At 42.4% G+C, this 17,420-nt stretch overlaps 1 protein-coding gene across 1 annotated transcript in view; it reads right to left on the reverse strand.

The window, feature by feature from the left end:
* Positions 1-17,420, reverse strand: part of CFAP54 (cilia and flagella associated protein 54) — a 294,432-nt gene that overhangs the window by 130,937 nt on the left and 146,075 nt on the right. The window contains exons 40-44 of the mRNA XM_043881586.1: positions 9,384-9,536; positions 6,361-6,555; positions 4,121-4,208; positions 3,618-3,827; positions 248-314 (exon numbers count right to left, since the gene is read on the reverse strand). Of these exons, the coding sequence (XP_043737521.1) occupies positions 248-314; positions 3,618-3,827; positions 4,121-4,208; positions 6,361-6,555; positions 9,384-9,536 (713 nt within the window). The remainder of the gene's footprint in view (positions 1-247; positions 315-3,617; positions 3,828-4,120; positions 4,209-6,360; positions 6,556-9,383; positions 9,537-17,420) is intronic.

Raw genomic sequence — 17,420 nt, forward strand, 5'->3', positions numbered from 1 at the left:
CAGTTTCCTTTTCTGCAAAACTTCTCCATCTATAGTGAACACGAGAAAACTGACTCTGCTGAATACTAAAGGTAAAAATGCCACAGGGGTTCAGTCATCAAAGGGAAGATGGGCGTAGGATATTTAATCAAGGTTCATGTTATTTTCCTAATGTCAGTTTTATGAATGTAATAAACCACTGCATTTTTAAAAATTTTTACTAATTAAATGGCTGTGCTACTACAGAACAATATATATGAAGTGTTACCTGAAAGAGTAATGCTGATAAAAGGCAACAGTTGGTTCTCTTTTCAACGTCCAATGTCTGAATAAATCTAAGAAAAAGAAACTGATTCAGAGATAATGTTCCAAGAATATTTTTACATAAATACAACTCTAATATTCATAGATCTTAATTCAAAATTAAAGTAGCCTTTAATTTAATTAAAAGTTAAAATTTTAATTTTTAATTCTAAAAGTGCTACATTCTCATGTAAGATTTAAAACACTGAAAGACAGGAAAAAATAAAATGAAAATTCACCAATAATGCTACCACCTAAACATGATTACTAGTAACATTTCAGTCAATTTCCTTCTAGATTTCCTTCTATATATAATTATACAGATGCACATTCACATTAAGACTGAAATTATGCAATATATATTTTTATAAACAAATTTTCTATTATTGAACATAATCAGTTATATAATTATTTTACAGAACTTTAATATTTTTATCAGACACATGTACCAGAGTATTAAAATATTCATCTCCATTTGGTTTTTTTCCATTGTTGAAACACACATTGTTGTACCTACATTTTTGAGCACTTGTCCTATTACTTCCAGTGGATAAATCCCTAGAAGTGGAATTTTGGGGGAAAGGAGGTGCACAATTTTAAAGTTTTTTGATGAGCACAATTAACTAATTTCTTCTCATAGACTGAAACACTGTATTTCCTCACCAGCAAATTATGGATCCATTTATGATATTAAATCTTTCCACCAAAGATTGAGGTAACTCTGTGCTTATTACTGTCTCATTTTATGTCCCTTAGTAGAGTCTGAGTTTTCTTTATACGGGTCTTGAAACTCGCATTTGTGACTATAAACCACATTACCTTCTCCTAAGTCTTATTTTAACACCAGTGGACTTCACTGTATTAATACCACCAGTCTGAGTTCAGCTTCTTTGTGAGGTGCTTTCCCTGCTGAGCGGTGGGAGAGAAAAGTTTCTTCTCCTCAGGGAGTCTCCAAGAATAGCCAAAACCCCTGGAGTACCACAGAGCCTGTGAAGTCAGACTTTCAGCTGGGTAACCCAGGAAATGACTTTCTGTTCACTAAGTAACAACTTCAGAGGCCCAGAGACCTCTGGCTAAGGTGTCCTCAGGCAGGAATGCTGTAAGCTGTTCTTTTCAAGCTGGGAACCTTTCTCAGCTTTTCTGTTCTCTGCTGCCAAGTGCTACTAAGTTATAAACTCAGACTTGTAAGGGGACTGTGTGTGTGTGTGTGTGTGTGTGTGTGTATGTGTGTGAAAGGAAGAGTTCCTTCTCAGGAGAGCAAAAGAAAAATCAAACGACAGAGTTTTAAAAAAAAATCTTTGAACGTTTTATACTTTTAAAATGGTAATTCCATACTTCCCTTGCCCAAATGCTAATTCTCTGAAAACAATGTGATCGTGAACTAAGACAAGTTACTGTTTTTAAAAATTTTCTCTACAGCTCACAATACTGTGCAGATATTTTGCCTATCATGCCTTATACTGTAACGACAGAGATAACGGAAAGCTGTACCTCTGCTCTCTTCATACTTTTTATGTTCTTCACATTAATCCAATATTTAAGATATCTGTGAGTCCTAAGTAGACATAAGGCACTGTGATAAGACTTCGACATATGCCACGTGTGGCAGGCTGAAAAATGGCTGCCCAACGATACCAGCATCCTAATTCCCTAAACCCATGCGTAAGTTGCTCATGTGGCAAAAAAAAAAAGAAGGGAATTCCCTGGTGTCCCACAGTTAGGACTCTACACTTTCATTGCTGAGAGCCAGGGTTCAATCTATGATCTGGTCGGGAAACTAAGCTCCTTCCAGTTATATGATGCAGTGGAAAAAAAAACAAAAACCTGCAGATGTTATTAAATTAAGGGCCCTGAGATGGGAGGGAAAGTTCTACTAAATTATCCACGTGGGTTCAGTGTAATCACCATGGTCCTTTAAGAGAAAGATAGGAGAGTCAGAGTCAGAGAAGATGTGAGGATAGAAGCATACTGACAGAAAGGAAGATGAAAGTCTGTGGGTCCTGAAGACAGAAGATGAAGAATGCAGGAGGCCTCGGGAAGATGAGACAGGCAACAACAGATTCACCCCCAGAACCTCTGGAGGAAGCTCAGCCCTGCCAACTCTTGGATTTTAGGACCTCTGCCCTCCATAACCGTAAGACAATAAATCAGTATTGTTTCAGGCCACTGAACTTTGTGGAATTTGCTGCACCATCAAGAGGAAACTAATACCGTCTGTGTTATGGGCTTGATTATATGCCCCACTGGGTCTTCCCTGGTGGCTCAGTGGTAAAGAATCTGCCTGCCAACGCAGGAGACCCATGTTCAATCCCCAGAGCAGGAAGATCCCCTGGAGAAGGAAGTAGGAACCCACTCCAGTATTCTTGCCTGGGAATCCCACGGACAGAGAAGCCTGGCGGGCTACAGTCCATGGCATCACAAGGAGTCAGACACGACTGAGCCACTGACACATAAGCCCCTCTGCACACCCAAATTTCCTAAGTTGAAATCCTAACCCCTAGTAACCTCAGAATGTGACTAAGAAATGGGGTCTTTAAAGAAGTGATCAGGTTAAAACGAAGTCATTAGGGTAGGCCGTCATCCCATATGAGAGGTGTCCTTACAGGAGGAGAAGCTTAGGACACAGACACACCCAGAAAGGAAGACCCTGTGAGAAGAGGCTGAGAAGAGTTACCTACGAGCAGGGGAGAGGCCTCGGAAGAAGCCACCCTGGCAACAGCTCAATCTCAGATGTCAAGACTCCGAGACTGTGAGACGGTAAGTCTCTCACACAATGGTATTCCATCACGAGTCTGTACTAGCAAATGAATACGGTATGTCATGTGATTTCTGTCACCATGGTTTACAGATGAGAATAGTGGGCTCAGAGAGGATGAGTAACTTGCTGGGGGACGCCCAGCGTTATTAGAAGGCTCTTAAATTAAGCCTCAGTTGGCCTGCCTCCACGCTGTTATTCTTGCTCACCTACCAACTGTTCATCCACTCGGTCATTCATTCCGCAAACAGTTACTGAATGCCGTCTCCGTGCTGGGCAGTGGGAGACAGTGTGAACAAAGCAAAGACCTGTGCCCATGCTGTGCTCGCATCCCAGAGGTGGCCAGGCTACAGGGGGAGGGGACGGCCTTGAACAAGCAACAGCGCCAACAAGTGAAGCGTGTAAGAGGCCACAGGGCATGAACGGAGCTGCCCCAAACAAGTGAAGCGTGTAAGAGGCCACAGGACATGAAAGCAGCTGCCCCGAACCCCGTGTGTGGGAGGCACCCCACGTGGCCCGGGGGGTGGCCCACCAAGGAAGGCCCCAGGTCCCACACAGACGGCTCCAGCGTCACACGCACTGTGCTATCTTTGCTGATATCACCGCTCCCTGCAAACACCCCCAGATGCCGCCTTTGGACAGGAGCTCCTCACTGTAGTCTTTGGAACCTGGAGGTGACTGGCCATCAGTGGCATTGGTGAGCGAGCTGCCAAGCTCCTTCCATGTATGGAGCACATCTTCTTTTCTGAAAATATTATCCAGAGCCTGACTCCAACACTTAAAAGCAGCCCTGAAACAGAAACGGGGCATCGGGCAGCATGAGATCTGTATTGTTAAATTTATGTTTCAAAAAGGAAGGAAAATGCATTGAATAAACATTTTCATCAAAATGTTAGAGAATGGATCTGTGCCATTTATTGCTCATAACCATTTCTCTCCAGTAGCATTTGATGACTAAAACACAGCAATGGAATATTATCCAAGAACTAAAATTTACGAAAGATGGTGCATTTTCTCACAATAGTTAAACATTTTTCAAGTGAACAGAGTTCTCCTGGTTTTACTAGTCAGTAAATAAGCTACCTTTTCTTTTGTGCGAAGATGAGAAGATTTCCAAGTTCATGCAATGCCTGCACATTAAGACTTCTTTGATTGCTGGTTTGAAGAACATCTGTATTTTTAATCAAGCGAAAGAACAAATGTCAGTCCCTGTAAAATATTTCCTTTATATATGCAAGAATATTTTAAATTGCTTTATACCTTGACTGTGTAGATAAGCAAACTTGACATTAATAGACCCTCTAAATGTCACATGATATAGCCATAGAGAACAAACGATGTTCTGTTTGAATGTTAGGGAGTAGGAAAGTGGATCTAAGAGGGAGGAAACAAGATTGGATCTAACAGGTAGGAAACGTGAATAAAGCAGATAGAGTAAGAGTGAGGCAGGTCAAGGTGGTGAAGGAGAAAGAGTCCAGGAAAAGCACAGCAGGGAGACGGGACTGGGTATAAAACACAGAAATGTCACGTGTGGCCAGAATGTGGTTTTGGGGGAGGCTGAGGAGCAGTAGTGGTGAGGTTACTGAGGCATCTGAATGCCAAGGGGAAAATGCGAACACTGCCCTACAGCAGACGGGAAGGCCTGAATGGTTTGGTTTGGGTCAGAGATGTGACAAGAGGGCAGCATATCAGAGTCTTCCCTCCCCCAAATGCAGAAAAGCACAGCTTTACTGTCACCTGAATTTGTTGTTGCTTTCTGAGGAATGCATGCATTCCAGGGTGTGCAGCCAAAAAAACACCCATCTAACATGGCACTGGTTCCTACTGAGGGCAGCACCGTTGGCTAGTGGGTGTTTTAGAAATCTGAGGAAGGGGGTTGTTATTTGTCACAATGGGGCAACTGCTAGTGTTTCCTCAGTGAGGACCTGGCACTGGGGGGCCTGCAATGCACAGAACCTTCCCCCACAGGGAGGAAAAAGATGAGAAACCTGTAGACAATTATCTGAGTCTAACATCTAACTTCATTTTATACATAGAAAGGGTATTTTTGCATGTTTTCAAACTGTGCACTTTTCTAGAAATGCAATCCCCGTAATATTTTGTTTTTGTTCAGAAGGCCCTACATTTGCCACTTTAGAACATCATGGCACCAAAATTAACAGCGCTAACAGTACCTGGGTCACCGGTATAACACGCTTGTATCAGTCTGCGTCTGCAGCTGCCATCTTCCCATGCACCCTATATGCCGTGCGCACCATGTCTGAGCATCTGACCGCTGCTCTGTGCCTCCAGCGCCTAAGCTCTTGCTGCGACTGTTGTCTTTCAGTCGCTCAGTCGTGTCTGACTCTGCAGCTCCATGGACTGCAGCCCACCAGCCTTCTCTGTCTGTGTAATTCTCCAGGCAAGGAGACTGCAGTGGGTTGCCATGTCCTTCTCCAGGCGATCTTCCCAACCCAGGGACTGAACCCACATCTCCTGCATTGGCAGGCAGGTTCTTTATCACTGGGCCACCTGGGAAGCCCACCTAACCTCTTACATATTAACAAATAGATTCTTTTATTAAAAAGTGATTTCATTTCATTTACCCTTCAATTGATATTTAGAACTTCATATTTATTTTATATATATATATTTATTTATATTTATTTTCATATTTATGTATAATGTGTATAGGCAGAGTATATTAATACAAAGTTTATTTCAGGCACTAAAGGGGGAATATTTTCTGTTATAAAAAAGGGGAACATTGGGTCTACAACATGTTGAATTTATACTGCTGAATTTGTAGAAAAGCCAAATCAAGTGGAAAGACCAGGAAAATGGAACCAGCCGGGGCAAAGCAAAAGCACGTAACAGTGGCCACATCTCAACAAACAGGTCACAGATTCAGTTAAAACGGGGTAAGTGGGAGGGCACCTAGAATCTCGCAATGGCAACAGCTAGGCTGGAGACGACCATGGGAGGGGGTTGGCAGCGGCCTGTCTCCTCACTGCTCTGTTACTGCCGACAAGGGTGTGATGAATAGACTCTATGTTCAAGCTCTTTCATCACACTTCTACAGATGACATTTCAGTTACTGTACAGCACAGGGAACTATATTCAATATCTTGTAATAACCTACAATGTAGAATAATCTGAAAATATATACACATATATATATAACCAAATCACTTTGCTATACAGATGAAACTAACACAATATTGTAAATCAACTATATGTCAATAAAAAAATATTAAAAAAGGTATCATTTCAAGACCAAATGCAATCTCAACATTAATGTGGCAGATCATATTGAAAGTGAACATATAATGAATAAACCTTACTGATAGTTTCATAATAAGAAGAAATCACGAGTCCAAGTTGTGAGGAGGGAAGCCCGCTCTTCTCCACTGAGCTGAAGACTCGGAAGTGCTCCTGAGAAAGGTCGGGGGGCGTCGGCATGTGCATCTCTTCCGTCCCCAGGGAGAACTCCACCTTCCCAGGAGAAAATTTCAAATTGTTCACTCCTCCTTTGTCTCCTAAATTCACAGGAAAATTTAAAAAGAAGCTTACAAATGGAGAAAGAAGGGAAGTTTATGAGGAGGGAAAAACTAGGAGAAATAGAAAGGGAGAAGGAAGGGCTTACACAGAGTTGAGCCTCATTTATAGTTCGAGGGGCTCTGTTGCCTTCTGAAGAGCCTTCTGAAGGGTCTGTTGCGTCAACGTGCTCTACACTCACGTTACCTCAGAAGGAATAGGATGGAGGGCAGTTTGGTGGAAAGCAAAGTTTGAGATAATGCTTTGCTCCTCCTGGGGATTGGGGTGGGGGGCGGAGGGGGAGAAGTTGCGCAGTTTGAGTTTACTTTTTTAAAAGAGTTTCCAACAGTAAGATGTTAGTTTGCCTCTGGGGCAGAGACCTCTGGCATAGGTGCAACGTACAGGTAGTTCTGACCTGAGGGGAAGAAATAGGAAAGAATCTGTGTCTGTGTAAGGTCAGAGAACACACAGGGAAAAGAAAGGGGAAAATATTCTAGGGGAAGGAGTTAAAAACCTGAGGGAGAGAGAAGCTAAAATGGATTTAGGTCTACAGCCAAGGACTGGAGATAAACTTCTGAGGGTATCTTAGTATTACTACTAGGTGAGATTCAGAATGAAGTGGTGTAAACCATCCTTAGGAACTGTATCTACGCCCTTCCCCACTGTTAGCATGCACCATAACCAAAGGAGCCTAAACACGACATGCTGTGCTCAGTCGCTCAGCTGTGTCCCACTTTTTGAGACCCCATGGACTATAGCCCACCAGGCTTCCCTGTCCATAGACATTCTCCAGGCGAGAATACTGGAGTGGGTTGCCATGCCCTCCTCCACGGGACCTTTCAAACCCAGGGATCGAACCGAGGTCTCCCGCATTACAGGCGGATTCTTTACCATTTGAGCCAAGGGAAGCTCAAAAACATGATATGGAGGGCTAATTTAATGTAAAGTGTGTCTGTGGACAATACAACCAAAATCTGTGGGTACATATCATAACAAGTGCTTTTTAGGGGGAGAAGGGGAGCGACAACGACACATATAGGCATTCATACATGCATACATACATACTTTATATATATACATATATACATACATATATACATATATTATATACATAGGTAAACTTCTGTCAGTAGTTGTAAAAAAAAATAATTGATTTAATTTCTAAAATATCAGCTCAAGTGTCGAGATTCCTTAAAAAACTGGAAATAGAACTGCCATATGACCCAGCAATCCCACTCCTGGGCATACACACCGAGGAAACCAGATCTGAAAGAGACATGTGCACCCCAATGTTCATCGCAGCACTATTTATAATTGCCAGGACATGGAAGCAACCTAGATGCCCATCAGCAGACGAATGGATAAGGAAGCTATGGTACATATACACCATGGAATATTACTCAGCCATTAAAAAGAATTCATTTGAATCAGTTCTAACGAGATGGATGAAACTGGAGCCCATTATACAGAGTGAAGTAAGCCAGAAAGATAAAGACCAATACAGTATACTAACGCATATATATGGAATTTAAAAAGATGGTAATGATAACCCTATATGCAAAACAGAAAAAGAGACACAGATGTACAGAACAGACTTTTGGACTCTGTGGGAGAAGGCAAGGGTGGGATGTTCTGAGAGAAGAGCATTGAAACATGTATATTATCAAGGGTGAAACAGATCACCAGCCCAGGTTGGATGCATGAGACAAGTGCTCAGGGCTGGTGCACTGGGAAGACCCAGAGGGATGGGATGGAGAGGGAGGCGGGAGTGGGGATTGGGATGGGGAACACATGTAAATCCATGGCTGATTCATGTCAGTGTATGACAAAAACCACTACAATATTGTAAAGTAATTAGCCTTCAACTAATAAAAAAAAAAATCAGTTCAGAGAATATTAGCATCTTAGATGCTAAATTTAAATCTATTATTAATAACTTTAAAATACTATTATTTTAAGTTTATTAAAATAAATGTAATTTTATTATTCTGATAAATTTGAACAGTAAGGGTTATAAACATAAATTAGGATTTTAGATTACCTAAATGTAGGTAATTTGGGATTTCTTAACCTACATTTGAGTATCCTTTTTCTCTCTGAGGTTAACCACTTGAAGCCCTGCTTTGACTGAGCTTACAAATCAACAGACTTTGAGAAGGGAGAATACAAGTGTAAAGTAACCAAACATAATGAATATCTTTTTTTTTAAAGCTAAGATAAAAATCTATGGTATTAATAAGGAATTTTACTGGTGTGTATATTAAAATGCATCTATTTGTTTGACATTGATAAAGTAGTGCTTTGGTAAAAGACTGTAGTTAATTCTGTACGAATCAATTCATCTACTATGAAAATAAAAGAAGACTATAGCACCACACTTGCAAAGCAAACAGTAAGGACACAGAGGTATGGAATCAAACATTAACACTGCTTTCCTATTTACTCCACTCAAGGGAGTAAACTCAGAAGGCATACAAGCAGATGAGTGAGGCAGTGCTTTGGTTGGAATCAAGTGTGGGAAACAGAAATGTGATCCACTGGACAAGAAGGAAAAAGCGAAAGGCAGCTGAAAGCGGGCATGCAAGTGGGGGAAGGAGGAACCTACTGCAGAACAAGGTAGACCCACAGGGTGGTACCCTGTGGAAATAAAGAGATAGGAACACAGAGCAAGCACAGTCAGCCCTCTGTTTCTGGAGATGCAGAGCCGTGGATACCAGGCAGGGGGGAGCTGACTGTAAGGGACATGCGCCTCCACGGAGTTTGGTATCCACAGGGGGTCCCAGAACCCATTCCCGCAGGTGCATAGGAGAGACTAACGACTGTATTTCACCTTGTGTCTGTGCGAGAAATAACGAAAGCAACTTTCTGCTGTGCCGGATTGATCTGTTGTGATATTTGGATTTTTCCAAGGTCTCTCTAAAACATCTCAGAGTGTCTGTCACGTCCACAGGCACGCAGAGGAGCTCTTTGGCTCTGCTGTATTCTGAAAGGAAAGGGAAGAGTGACGTTAGAAATGAAATGTTGCAGCAAGCCAAGGAGAAGCAAAAGCCTTTCTAATTCAGAGAATTTCTTGAGCCCAAACTAAAGCTGCTAAATTCAAAGCCCCCAGGTCTGCAGCAGGTGTTTCAATGTTCAGATCAATTTTTTTTTCTTGTTTTATTTGACAGTTCTTTTTAAAAAAAGAAAAAAAACAGAAAACTTTTGATTCGTATGAAATGCAAATAACTTTAGATCTTGCCAATTTTCCTTATGAAGCCTCCTACTTTTTCCTTTGCTGATCATAAAAGATGAAATAATCTGCTCCTTTTCAGCACCCTCTTCAAAGCCAAGGTGCCTTGGGAAAGAGACGAAAGGAGGAAACAAAGAAGCTTGGAGATGGGCAACTGCTCTCTTAAGAGAAGGAAAAGACAGCTTTCTCACACTGGAGAAAGCAGAGGAAAAGAAGATGAAGCCATAAACGGGTATGGAACTGAAAAGCCATCCTGAAAAGTGGCCAGAAGGGCAGATGTTGGCAGAGCTGCCGTGAGGTCTCTGGAGAGACCCATGAATTAGGCTGCAGACCAGCTGCATACGCCATGAAGCAAGCACATGGGAGTGAGGACACACAGGCTTCAGACTGAACGACAAACAGATTTACCCCTTCAACGAATTGAACAGGTCAAATAACCCCTGTCAAATCTGAAGTCGTGAGAGTCCAGCAACTTGCTAGGGAACAGGGCTGTAACAGCTTAAGAGGCATGACCTTTGCCCTCAAGAAATCCACCCTTTATGAGTGTCTGGGACAGGCCAAAAGGATGGAGAGAAAGAAGAGAGATCAGTGCAGGAAGGAAAGGATGAGCAAGAAACAGTTCTTGGGGGGAAAAGGCATGCCAGCTGTGTCTTAGAGAACAGGGAAGATTATCAGGAAGTAAGGGAAGGGGTCTCAGATAGAATGAGCAGAGCTGAATCTGGGACGTCCCTGGAGGTCCACTGGTTAAGACTTCCCCTTCCAATGCAGGGGCTGGGGGTTCAATCCTTGATCAGGGAACTAAGAGTCCACATGCTAAAAAGCCAAAACTTAAAACAGAAGGATTATTGCAACAAATTCAAAAAAGACTTTAAAAATGGTCCACATCGAAAAAATCTCAAAAAGAATAGCTGAGTAACTATTCTAAATAAACACTGTGACAGTCTCATTGAATTCTAGCAACACTCGTAAGAGGTATGTCCCATTATATCCTCCTTTTACAGATGAGGAGAATCAGGCATAGAGAAGTCTCAGCGTCCCTTGGGTCACAGAACCAGCTTGCACAGGAGAGGGTGGAATCAGGATTAGAGTGGCAATGCAAGGCACAGTGAGATGACACAGCCAGTCCTTTTGAACCAAGAAGGGTTTCCAGAGGCCTAAAGCCCTCACTGCATATGTGGCCTTCATCCTCTTTAATGGGCAGCCAAGAAAGCGTTTTGAGTAAGACCCCGGCAGAAAGAGATTCATATTTTAGGAAGCGTGAGCCAGCAGTTGTATGCACAGCAGGCTGCAATAGAAAGAGGGTGATGGCTGAGAGGTTGTGAGGTTACAACACCGACATAGTATGATTTGAACTTGACTAAGGTGGGAGCAGTGGGAACGAGGGAGGGACACGGGAAATCCCAACGGTAGAAGTGATTGGAGAATGGTTAATTGGCTACTAGGTGAAGGAAAAAAAAAGGAGTGGAAATTGCCTCTTATCCACCTTTCAGGGCTGATGACCTTGCTTCCTACTTCAATGGGAATAAATGGCAGGACCCCAAATGGATTTCCTGCAAGCCCCTACCCCAAGACCCACACAGCCCCCAGTCCCCCTGCCATCTGCACTGCAAGGTCATCACTCCAGCAATTCTCCTCTCTCCTCCCAGTCACCAGTTTTTCCCTCTGCTGAGTCAACGTTTTGTTTTGCTTTTTTTTCTATTTTTAAAAATCATCAAAAATTTTGTGTTCATTGCAGCATTAGTTACAATAGCCAGGACATGGAAACAACTTAAGGGTCCATCAACAAATGAATGGATGGAGAGAATGTGGTATTTACCCAGTGGAATATTACTCAGAGCCATAAAAAAGAAGGAAACCCTACCATTTGTGACAACATAGATAAGCCCTGATCAGACAGACAAAGGCAAACAGTGAATGATCTCACATACATTTGGAATCTAAAAAAATCGAACTCAAACAGAGAAGAGACTGGTGGTTGCCAAAGGCAGAGTTGCAGGGTGGTGGGCAAAACGGGTGACGGTGACCCAAAGGTACAAATGTCAATTAAAAGACAAATAAGTTCTGAAACTATAAAGTATAGCACAGAGACTATATCTAAATTTCTTAAAAAAATTTTTTAAACGCTTTCTCTTGACCCTTCTTTCCCTTCAAGCCACCATCCTATCTCTCTGCTCCATTTTATAATAAAAGTCCTCAAAAAGTTCTATTTTCATTGTTCCCCATTCTCTCTTAAACCTGCTTAAAGCAGACTTTTCCCCAATTATTTCACCCCAAGGATCTTCACTAAAATAAATCTAGTGTTCAATTTTTAGCCTTTATCTCACAAATTTTCAACAACATTTGACCCGGTTGCTAACTCCTTCCTCCTTGTAATACTTTCTTCACTTGGCTTACAGGTCCTTTACCAACCTACTGACCCCTCCTTCTTAGCCCTCTTTGCTAATTCATCCTCGTCAACTCAAACTCTTAATATTTGAAAGTCCCAAGGCACAACCCTTAGACTGCCTCTCTTTTCTTCTTAACTAACATTTGAGACAGGCTGGAACCTGGGACCCTTTACTGGAATACTCGCATCTGGACAAACGTCTCCTCCAGCAATAGAATACAGAGAAACTATAAGGGATTAAAAACAACTGTGTGCATGCACAGTTGGGGCAAATCATGAACAATAAGATACACAAAGGCCAAAACACATCTGCCATCTCTGGGGCCTGGAGCAAAAGCCGGGTACTGCACATAGAACCGCCGGGGCACGGGGAGACAGCCTCGGTGATTCCCCTGCCAGCACGCTGACCTGATCTCACGCCCAATTTCAGAAACTGGCTCCCCTGTCAGTAGGAGACTGAGGAAGGGAACCTATTACTTCTCATTCCTTTGTGCTGTAGCATAAGTCCCAGTGAAGCCTTGCCTGAATTTCATCCTGTCCCTTATCAATTCCTATTGATTAAAGAGTCCAAGAACCCAGTTCAGTAACACATTCACACCCTTGATGATCTCATCTAGTCGCATGGGTCTAAGTGTCTACATGCTGGTGGCTCCCAAATTTCTATCTCTGGCCCCATCTCTCTTGAAGTCCAGGCTCATTTATCCACTGGTCTCCTCTGCTGGGCATTTAATGGACATCTCACACTTAGCATGTTCCCAACTGATTTCCTAATCTTTCCTCCCTAAACCTACTCCTTTAATAGTCTTTCCTCATCTTATTAAAGAGTGGTTCTATTTTTCCAGTTGCTCAGACCACAAGCTGGTATCATCCTTGACTTATTTCATCTCAAGCCCCAAGGCAAATTCACAACAAACCTGGAGGCTCCCCATTCAGAAAATGTCTGGAGCGCCACCATCTCTCCCCAGATCTACTCACCACTTCCATTCCACTGTGTTCTAAGACCTACCATCTCTTTCTGAATCACTCCGACCACCCCCTAACCAGTCTCCCCATCTCTACCCTTGCCACTCTCAACAAAAGAACCAGAGGACCCCTTTTAAAAGATAAGCTATCCCTTTTGAAATATAAGTTATCTCATGTCACACCCCTGTCCAAGACTCCCCCATCACCTAGAGCATACACCAGTGTCCTTGGAGTGACCTCTAAGGCCCACCAAGAAGAGGTTCCCTGTGACCTTACTTTTCTCCCCCTCACTCCCTCCCACATTGGCATGCTTCCACCCAAGGGTCTTGGCACCAGTGGTTCACTTCGTCCTAGAACGTTCTGCCCTCAGATATCCCCAGGTCTGATTCCTCAGCTTCTCAAGCTTATGACTTAACTGTTAACTCCTCAGTGAGGCCTTCTTTGATCACTCTCAAAATTGTCACAAGTTTTCTTTTCTTCTCAGCACCCGTTAGCTTCTGATCTGTTATGGGCTTTACTTATTTATTGATTGTCTCTGACCACTAAAATGCAAGTTCTGTGAGAGCAGAGATTTTTGCCCATTTTATCCACTGAATTCACCCCTGGCCTATAACTGTACCTATTACATGGTATGTGCTCAATAAATATTCATTACATGAATGAACAACAACAGTTTTCAAAGCTAAATGCTTGGGACAAACTTTATTAATAATCACTTCCATAGGCCTTGATCTCAATTTATTGTCACAGTATCTTACAACTAGTAGAGATAAATGTCACTCATACTTTACAAAGGAGGAAAAGTGAATTTGAGGGACATTCACTTGTCTTAACTGGAGAATGAAAAGGCAACCCAACTCTAGTATTCTTTCTTGGGAAATCCCATGGACAGAGGAGCCTGGTGGGCTATAGTCCATGGGGTCACAAAGAGTTAAACATGACTTGTTTTAAACATGACACTTGTTTTAAGCTCTTACAAGACATAAGAGAGAGAACCAGGGTTTTAGTCTGATGCCTTTCCCAAATAGTTTCCCAAAGGGTGTCAGATTTGGGGAACAGGCAATGATCCTAATTGAAGGCCTGCTAATGTGAGCACAGAGATACTTTGAGAATAATACAGATTAAGTCTGGGGTCCCTGTAAGCCCAGTGAAGTCTTGGTGAAATTAACAAAATGGGGTCACATTCAACAGCCATGGAGACACATCTTTCATTACACCTTGATGTCTAGAAACCCTGGAGGCTCTGGTCAAACCAGGAACACAGCCACGTTGAGAGGTGCATCTGTGCCCCCAGCAAGTTCACTCATGACACACTTCCCTGTCACACATTTAAGAGGATCAAATAATGAGGCACAGGTCACACTCTCCTCCTGCCAACTTCGCTCTCCTGCCCCTCCACCTTGTCTCAACCACCCCACTCCTCTAAGCGCGCACAGTCCTGCGTGAGTCCTGACAAGGCATGCCCTCTCCCCTCCCGCCCCAACCCTTACGCACAGCGCCCTGAAGATCTTAGGTTTCTGCTCTGTTTCTCCACTCTTCCTGCCAGAATTCAAGAGCTTGGCTTGCATTTTTTCTTCCATAGGGAGTGAGATGAGGGAAAGAAGTTCATCAAAGCAAAGGAAAAGGAGGAAACTGGAAGCCCTCAGATACTAATATTTTCAGACAGTAACTTTCTCAGGCCTTCATTTGCAAGATCTGTTAAAACTGGGATGGTAAAATTTACCTCCGGGAGTTACTGGACACTATGTTTTAACCTGTCTGTGACATGTCCAGCACAGTATTGGTCACGGAGGAAGCAGTTAGTAAATGGAGCTCATATGATGACTGCCGCTCATATGTTTTAAAAATGCCCACTGAGCACCAGCACAGGTGCCATGCCAGGCGCCGAGCAGGTACAAGTGAACAAAACAGACACACTCCCTGCTCTCCCAGAGCTTACGTTCTGGAATAAAAGTCACAAAGGCATGCCAGCGATTAGGGATTATAAGAGGGAAAAGGGGAGATGTCTGCCATCTTTAAAATACGGGCTCTGAATAAAATCATACTGCTACTTTTTAGCAAATATATGCTTATAAATCATTCCTCTTTGTTGTTTTCCTAAATTATATTTTACCTTACTTTTTTTCCCTTCTTTCAAGCCCTAGTATACCCTTTTTTTCTCTTATTGTCTAATTAGGCTTCTGTTGGTGTTTTGGTGGCTGTCTACAAGAGATAAATGATGCAAAACAATAAGGAAATATCATTAGCTTGCAGGCCTTATTCTGCCATCTCTGTCTCAAGGGGTCCCTCTCTGAGAACTTCTATGGATAATTCAGAAGCTATTTTAAAGGCACTAATAGCCTCAACAGTTTGAAATAGGTAAAAATAAGAAGGAGGAGGAGAGAAAAGACTAGATTTACTACATCTCTCGTGTACCAGTGTAGACATTAAAATTGAAATGCCAATGACTCCAGAGAGATGGGCTCAACAGGGAAGGATCCCAGTGAGTGATACAAAATTTGGGCCGCTTTCTACACTTTTGGTGACATCAGTCCAAATGCCCAGAGGCACTAATAAAACACACCAGCCAAAGGGTTCAAAATTCCAACACACGTGATGACTGAATTATCCTGTTAGAGAACTTAGATGCCAGGAAGGTCAAAACTGAAGAGAGAGATCCCAGACAGAAAGCAAAAACAGCTACAATAAAAGGCAGACCCACAGAGTTATCACCCCTTTGAAGCCTAACAAGCAGGCAGGTTACTCATCCATACAAAAAATCATCTATAAAGTAAGGTATTCTCACTCCTCCAAATCCTACAGAGACTGTACCAAATTACATATGCATTATTAAATAGCTAGAGGGAGAATAGAATGCTGTTAAATAATGAGAATACCAAATGTTCCTAGGCACCAGAGCGTTACAGTTATCTGTTCTGAAAAATTAAATGTATCAAGCACTATCACCAAATGTTATTATGCCAAAAGAAAATCTATGATGTTCTAAAGCAGCAATCTGGGGTGGAAACCATCAGGAGTATACTTGGTCTTTTTAATTCTTTTAAGAATTGCAAACATGTCATGGTGATATACATAAGGACCATCATGCTTATAAACACATTAATGATCTGAATTTAGTACACTGAAAAAAAAATTCAGCATCCTAAAAATTTGCCCAATAAGCCCAAAAACACAGCCCAAATTATGCTCCTAGACACAGAGGTCCTAAAGTTTTATAAGGCGCTATCAGGGGGATGCTAAGATTTTAATGATAAAGGTTCAGTGTAAAACCTGTAGTAGTTATGCAGGATCATCTTAAAATTGTGCAACTATCATAACAAGTAACAATAAAATATCTGTCTCCCCATGACTACTGATATATAGCAAATTTTTTTCTTGAATGCTGTAAGTTAAGAAGAGAATCTAACCTGAAAAGGGACAAATGACAGACAGACCTGATAGCTCAGTGGAGCCCTGTGAGCAATTAGACAGACCAGGGTTTGAATCATGATTCCAGCACTCACTTGTAACATTTAATTCTCTAATGTGTAATATAAGTATAATAATATCTACCTCCTACAATTGTTGAAGAGTTAGTAGCTCAGTTATGTCTGACTCTTTGCAACCCCATGGACTGTAGCCCGCCAGGCTCCTTTGTTCGTGGAATTCTCCAGGCAAGAATACTGGAGTGGGTAGCCATTCCCTTCTTTAGAGGATCTTCCTGACCCAGGGATTGAACTCAGATCTCCTGCACTACAGGCAGATTCTTTACCATCTGAGCCACCAGAAGATAATAAAGTACTGGCTCAATCAATTATTACTGCCATTACAATATTTTTTAGATTTTATCTATTGGAATACTCCTATTCTGTCCATGGGCTTCCTAAGTGACTCAGCAGTAAAGACTCTGCCTGCCAGTGCAGGAAACTCAGGTTCGATCTCTGGATCGGAAAGATCCCCTGAAGAAGGAAATGGCAACCCACTCCAGTATTCTTGCCTGGAGAATTCCATGGACAGAGGAGCATGGAGGGGTACAGTCCATGGGGTCACAAAAGAATCAGACATGACTTAGAGGCTAAACAACAACAACTCTGTTCATTGCTCAAACTAGCTGTGCCTCCACCACCATTGAGAACCAGCTCAAAGGATCACTGAAGTCTGAGGACCCCATCTTTCTTTCTGCCCTACCACCCACCTCTTGCCTTTCCAAATATAACCTAACAACAGACTGGCAACGTGCTTTCCTGACACATAGCAGTCATTGCCATTAAGCACCTCCTGGTCACATGGGTCTAGAGTTTTCCCAGGTG

This window comes from Cervus elaphus, chromosome 22 (assembly GCF_910594005.1).
Source record: "Cervus elaphus chromosome 22, mCerEla1.1, whole genome shotgun sequence".
In the NCBI taxonomy this organism is placed as follows: domain Eukaryota; kingdom Metazoa; phylum Chordata; class Mammalia; order Artiodactyla; family Cervidae; genus Cervus; species Cervus elaphus.